This window comes from Rattus rattus, chromosome 4 (assembly GCF_011064425.1).
Source record: "Rattus rattus isolate New Zealand chromosome 4, Rrattus_CSIRO_v1, whole genome shotgun sequence".
In the NCBI taxonomy this organism is placed as follows: Eukaryota; Metazoa; Chordata; class Mammalia; order Rodentia; family Muridae; genus Rattus; species Rattus rattus.
The window spans coordinates 155,627,260-155,633,710 of NC_046157.1; the positions used below are offsets into that span (position 1 = coordinate 155,627,260).

The window sequence follows — 6,451 nt, forward strand, 5'->3', positions numbered from 1 at the left end:
TAAATTCCCCTTTCCTACTCTCTGGTTTCTGGGTTTTGTTTTTTGATTGTTTGGTTGGTTTTTGTTTGTTCGCTTGGTTGGTTGTTTTTTTTTTTTTTTTTCTGCAACCAAAGGAGCTAAAACCAAAAGGTTTTTTACGAAAACCAGTTATTGGAAAGTACACTAATTATTTGGCATGTGGCATGACAAAACCAGAGGAAGTTCAGAAGAAAGGAGGCTATTCAGACAGGCAGGAACCATGGTTCTGTTAGGCATTGAGAATGGTTAGAATTTGACAAAGGTGTGATGAGAGAAACATTCTTGTAACCATGTCAGCCACTCACCAAAAAGGAAAAAAAGAATCACAATTCTTGTGGCTGTGTTAAGTGAGAAGAGTTGCAGGATTCTGTATGTAATGTTGAAAAGGCCAGAGGACAGGCTAGGGGCTTTGCTTGTCTGCAGGAAGCCTCCCCAGGACATGACGACTATCGGAGGAGAGCAGCAGCTCCTGGAGCAGTCATGTCCAAACACTGATTTAGGTGCAGGTCAGGAGGCGGCCGTCCCTGGCTTCATAGTGCCTACCCCACACTCCAGGCTGGAGGCAGAGCCTGGGTTCCACCTCACTACTGTCCTTACAACTGCATCTTAAGGTCTGTTGAACTGTCAAGGGAACCAGGAAACACAGAAGGCTCAGTGTGTGCTGTGGTCTCTCTCCACCGTCTAGTCATTGCCTCTCCAGGTTTCAGATGGCTCTGGGGAAATACCGCTTTGTTTACAGAAAGGACAACTGGACAGACACTGAAATGCATAACAAAGAAGACAGAGCTGTCCTATTCAAGGGAATTGAGAAGACTTTTTAGACTATCTAGGTTGCAACATTGGATCGTTTGAAAACTGAACTGCATTTATGCTTGTGAGTCTAGAATGACATAATATTCTCATGTAAGTCAGGCCTCCCCAGCTCCTGCTATCTGCTCAACCCTCTGTCACTGAAGCTCCATCCCACGAAAAGGGTTCACATGACGACAAGCCAGGTCTTACCCATGAAGTCTAACCGGTTGAACCAACCCAGCAAGAATTCAAGGGATATGAATAGGTAGTAAGGCTGCCTTAGCATGTGTTGATAAAGCATGAGTTACATATGACACACAGAGCACATAGCATAGGGGGCCACTGATATAGTGATATATATATATATATATGAATTTTCCTCTCATCTCCACACTTATTTATACGTATCCACTTACACTTAAGTAAGACCATGTGACTACTTCAAACCACTGGAAAGAGGGGGAAAGAAAACCATGCCACTTTCAAGCCAAATTGCCTTGCAAGGACTAGTTATGTCTACCTTGTTTTCTGCCATAGACTGGAAACAACTTACCAATCTAAGAAGTCATGCACTTACTATGCCCAATACCTTCTTCACCCCATCTCCTGAATAAATAAATAAAGAGCCCTTGGCCCACCTGAAACTAACCAGGATTGTTGACATCAAAAAAAAAATTCTGTTGACAGTATAAGTACATGTTTGTGTCTATTTCAGTAGCGTTCACTTCCTTATTCTATTCAGTGTCAAACTCTGTCTCTCTTCTGGAGACAAACTCTCCTGGAGTCTGCAACCTGTGTTCCCAAATATCACTTCAAAAAGTCTGCAAAGTAATACTACTACTACTACTACTACTACTACTACTACTAATAATAATAATAATAATAATAATAATGATAGTGAAACAATATTTTTTCATCATTTTATTAATAAATTATATTGGAGAAAGAGGGAACACTTGAAAGTTAAGATGCGTGGAGTATACAGCCAATGTAAGCAGATATATAAGTTCATGCATTCCTTGAAGAGGTAAATGTTTCAAAATAATAGAACATATTAAAATCGCTTTCAGTCAGCTGAGATCATTAATGTGAATTTTCTGGACCTTCACAAACTCTGTCCTGTTTTCATTACAATGCAGATTATAGCTGGCAGTTAGTTCATAGCGGGCTGAGGGTGGATTTTTAAAATATAAACACATTATAATGTTCCCTGTGTTCGTGTTATACATGTGACATGAGTATCAGGAATCGCCCATGTGTAAAGGTAGAAGGGCCCTGAGTTCAGCTTTCAGGACTCCATAGATGCATATGCTATTAATGTGGAAGAGATTCTGAGTTCAAGTCCATTACTTCATCAATAAATGAGCAAATTCAGGGAGGCTGACTTACTTATCCGTGGTTACACAACTGCACAGCATAGACTTATTTTAGTCTTCTGATTTTCTACTCAGATATGTTTCTATTAAGCCCTACAGCTTGGTAGGTGAAATGGAAAGGGTTATACTACATAGTCTAAAAATCGAAGTATGTGAACCTCGCTCCTACAATCGCCTGCCCGGAGGCCAGGAGGCCAGCAGCCATGCTAGCAGCAGCACTGCTTCTTGCAGCCACACTTCTGCTGGCAGCAGCATTTCTGCTGGCAACAACAGCCCTTTCCACAGCCGCAGCCACAGCCACAGGAGCCACAGCCACAGGAGCGGCGGCAGCAGCTGCGGCGGCAGCAGACGACCACAGGCCTGCAACAGCCACAGCAGCCACAGCAGCCACCACAGCAGCCACCGCAGCAGCCGACCCGGTAGCACCTGCAGGAGGTGCAGCTGCTACAGCCACCGCAGCCACCGCAGCCACCGCAGCCACCGCAGCCACCACAGCCACCACAGCCACCACAGCCACCACAGCCACCGCAGCCACCACAGCCGCCGCAGCCGCACCGCAGCCTCCACAACTTCCGCAGCCGCCGCAGCCACCGCAGCCACCGCAACCTCCACAGCCACAGCAACCCATGGTGTCAGTAGAGAGGACTTGGATCAAGTGAACGGAAGAGCAACTTAGGAGAGAAGAGGATGATCTGATGCCGCCTTCTGCTGAGGGCAGGGCTTATATACCATCCCGGGGCCGGCATGACGCAAGCACGTGATTTCTATTGTTTATCCCGGCTTCCTCGAGAGAATTCTTCAGCACTTCAGGTTTCCTTCCTTCTTCGGGACCTTTAACCTCACAAACAGCTTATTTTTAGCTCTGGGTTTATTTGTTCTGAAAACATATTTACAGCTGGGTTCTGGACTAGCTTGCCTACGTACTATTGTCTACACAGCCAAGGAGAGTCTCCCTGGAGGACGTTTTTATTTGAACCTAGCATGACTGGACTCGTGAAACCATCCCTTCCCCACGGCCTTTCCAGGTCATCACTGATTCCAGCAGAGACGATGCAAAGAAATACTTTCTGAGGACCTGCCAACCAGAGGCCTCAACACTAACATTTCCAGAATCAGTGTGCACTTGGTCCACATGTGCAGTAGCTTGGGTTTGATCCCAGCGCTGCAAAGAATATTTAAATAGGCAAGGTTTCTTGGTTTTGTTTTTTTAAGAGAGATAGTGAAAGTTCCCTCAAAAGTTCGTCAAAAGAGGACTCTTGCAGAATTTCACGAAACCTGGCTGCTGTTGTACTGTCTGTCAGCCATGTGAAGTCTACCTGCACAAATGATGCCTATGTACAGCCCTTGGTCCTGTGCCTCCTGGTTGTGAGTGACACTCGTCCCCTGTGGTGTAGTGCCTTTCTATGGGATCATAAATGGGACACTGGGAATAATAAGAAAACACAACAGTCTTAGAAGACATTGAAATACACCCAAGAATGAAGTACAAGTGAAGCTTAGTCCCCACCCCTGCAGAAAGCCACACTACAGCCATAGCATCTGTGTAAACAGGTAACTTCTATGCCTAGTGCTAAGCCCTGTCTTAGAGCCATTTGTCACAAAGTCAATAGCAGAAGTGTCCACATGTTATGACTCTTCAATTATCAGAGACTGGGTGGTAGGTGAGGTGTTCAACCTGCCAGCGTTTTGTCACAGCAACCATAACCAGTTCTCCTGCTGTGGCAGCAGGCAAGCGGGAGGGCTGGATCTCCTGCTCTCGAACCCTCAGGGCCAGCTCTCCCATGCTCCTGCTACCAGGGCCAGCTTTACTGTGCTGCCCAGGCTTGGTGCAGGGGTGGGAGTGGGGATGGGGGCTGCTCTCCCAAGTGCTGACAGAGCCAGCTCTCTCACTCATGCCCTGAGGGCCAGCTCTCTCAAGCTCCCCAGGCAAGGGGTGGGCCTGCTCTCTGGAATGCCTGAGTACCAATGTCCTGGTGAGGTTGGACATCGAGATGGCACAAAGAGGAAGCCATGACCGGACGCCTGCATGGCCTCAGGTTGTAACATCGACACAGACCCCTATTACCACCACAGAGCCTTGGAGCCAGACACGGCCAAGACCTAACTATGGCCCCGGGTGGCAGCGCAGGCTACTCACATCAGGATGGTTGTCACCACCCTCTCTTGTCTCCAGTTCCTCTCTTCAGAGAGCACACACGGTCCCCTTCTCTTCCTCTCCCACCTCTACACCACACACTTCCTTATCACAGTGACACCTCTGGGTCTCTGCTGCCCGTCCACCGCATAGCATGGCTTCCGAGCTCACCCGCGCTTGCTCCCCTCACAGCTCCCTGCACAGGCACTCAGAGCGCAGCACGCGAAGCCACTCGCACCTGCTCAGCGACAGAGCCAAGCCTGCTGTGTGGCAGAAATACTTTAAAGGTGAGGAGAGACAGGTGGAGTTGTCCAGTCCTTCCTAAAGCACGAGTAGAAACTGGCTGTTTGCGGCGAGCAGCGGCCAGAGCGGGTCCATCCATCTGCCTGTGGCTGCAGACTTCTCTGTAGTTCTGGGGAGCTGCGGTGCCTATGCAGAGACCAGAGCTGCTGCAGGCCAGCACTGAGCAGCGCTCTGAACATGAAACGAGCTTAGATTTTTACTTAGATTTGCTCACATTAAAGTCTAAATAAGGCACTATAAAGCAGGTCATTGATTCTTTACTGGGCACGAAATGGACAGTAAACTTGTGAATATTTTTGCCTTTATGACATTTTTGAAAAAGGTGTATGTTTTTAAAGTGTGAATAAATAGTATGGATACACTTGTGTAATTTTGTTTTATTTGAAGACTGAGCACTCAGGGGTTGGAGAGACAGCTTGGTGAATAAAGTGCTTGCCATGTGGCCTAAGGACCTGAGTTTGGATCCCTAACACCCACGTAAAAAATTCCACACAGTAATCTCAGCACTGGGGAGGCAGAAACCAGGGGCTGACTGAGCAAGGAAGCCAAACCTAGACCAGGGAGCAGTAGGAAACACCTCACCTCACGGGGAGGAAGACATTCTGAAGTCGACTTCTGCCCTCCACACATGCCCACATGGGCAGGTGTGCCTGTACACACATATGTGTACACGCATACACCATGTATACATGTACACACAAAAAATTAGGTGCTCATTAATAGTAATTTGAACCTCTTATTTTAACCTTGTACATAATATTGGAGGCTTTTAAATTTCACTTTTTCTGTTTGTGTCTTTTTCTTCTCCCTTTTTAAAATGGGGTCGGTCTCATGACGACCCACCTGTGTTGTTCGCACACTCTTGAGCTCAAGCATCCTCCGTTCTCAGCCAGGAAAATAAGTGCACGCGACCACACCAAGCTTAAAGAAGGTAACTTGGAAGCATGTGGCCAGCACTTTCCTTTGTCCTCTTGACAACTTTATATAGTTTAACTATTAATTTGGTTTCATCGGTTAGGTCGAATGATGTTGGGGCACACAGGTGAAAGCATGTTTAGCTATAGCAAACTATGTTGTGAGAGAATGTGTGATGTTTAGAAGGAATATAAATATGACAGGCGGTGGGAGTGCGAGCGTTGGTTTGCCTTGCTAGTCTCTGCTGATGACACACGTGTATTGGCTCATCTTACATTGCGTTGCCGAGCTTTGCTTCAGGTGACTTCATAGAGAGAAAGTCGCCAAAGAACTTCTCCTGAGGTTCCCACAGCTTCTTGCTGCTTCCGAGATTCAAGCCAATGGGCCAGCCTCGTGGTTTCCTCAGGATTGAATGGCAGTTACTGGTTCTGCCAAGTACACTGACTGGTCTGCAGGTGCTGGTTTGTGCACGCCTGTGTGTATGTGTGCGTGCGTGCGTGTGTGTGTGTGTGTGTCTGGTGAGTAGACTGGACTGAAGAACTAATTCATGTGCGGTGTTTGCTAGTGGACAGGACTGAGAACAATGAAGATTGGAATCACCCCGAAGAACTATTTCTAAACAGGACCATTGCCCCAGCACCCTAACAACCTTTCCTTTCCACCACCTCTGGTGGGTGGTGCGCTAGAGGGGAGGTTGAACTCTTATTAAAATAGGTTATGAAGGATATATGTCAACAGGGCAGTGAGCTACCACACTTAAAAGTTGTCCATGAGGACAACCCCAAGATGCTACTCTTCTGCGGAGGAGTGGAAGGGGTGGTCTGGGTAGATCAGCTCAAATCTCACCTTCATAGAATCTGCCCCTGTCTTAGAAAACGAGCCCTGGATTGTTCTTCCCTAAATCATCCAAGGC

The 6,451-nt window shown here is 47.2% G+C and overlaps 1 protein-coding gene across 1 annotated transcript; it reads right to left on the minus strand.

The window, feature by feature from the left end:
- Nucleotides 1-2,322: 2,322 nt before the first annotated feature.
- On the minus strand, nucleotides 2,323-2,814 carry LOC116898560 (cuticle protein 63-like). The gene has a single exon (XM_032899768.1). It carries the CDS (start codon nucleotides 2,812-2,814, stop codon nucleotides 2,323-2,325), a length of 492 nt encoding a protein of 163 aa, XP_032755659.1.
- Between the last annotated feature and the right edge of the window lie 3,637 nt (nucleotides 2,815-6,451).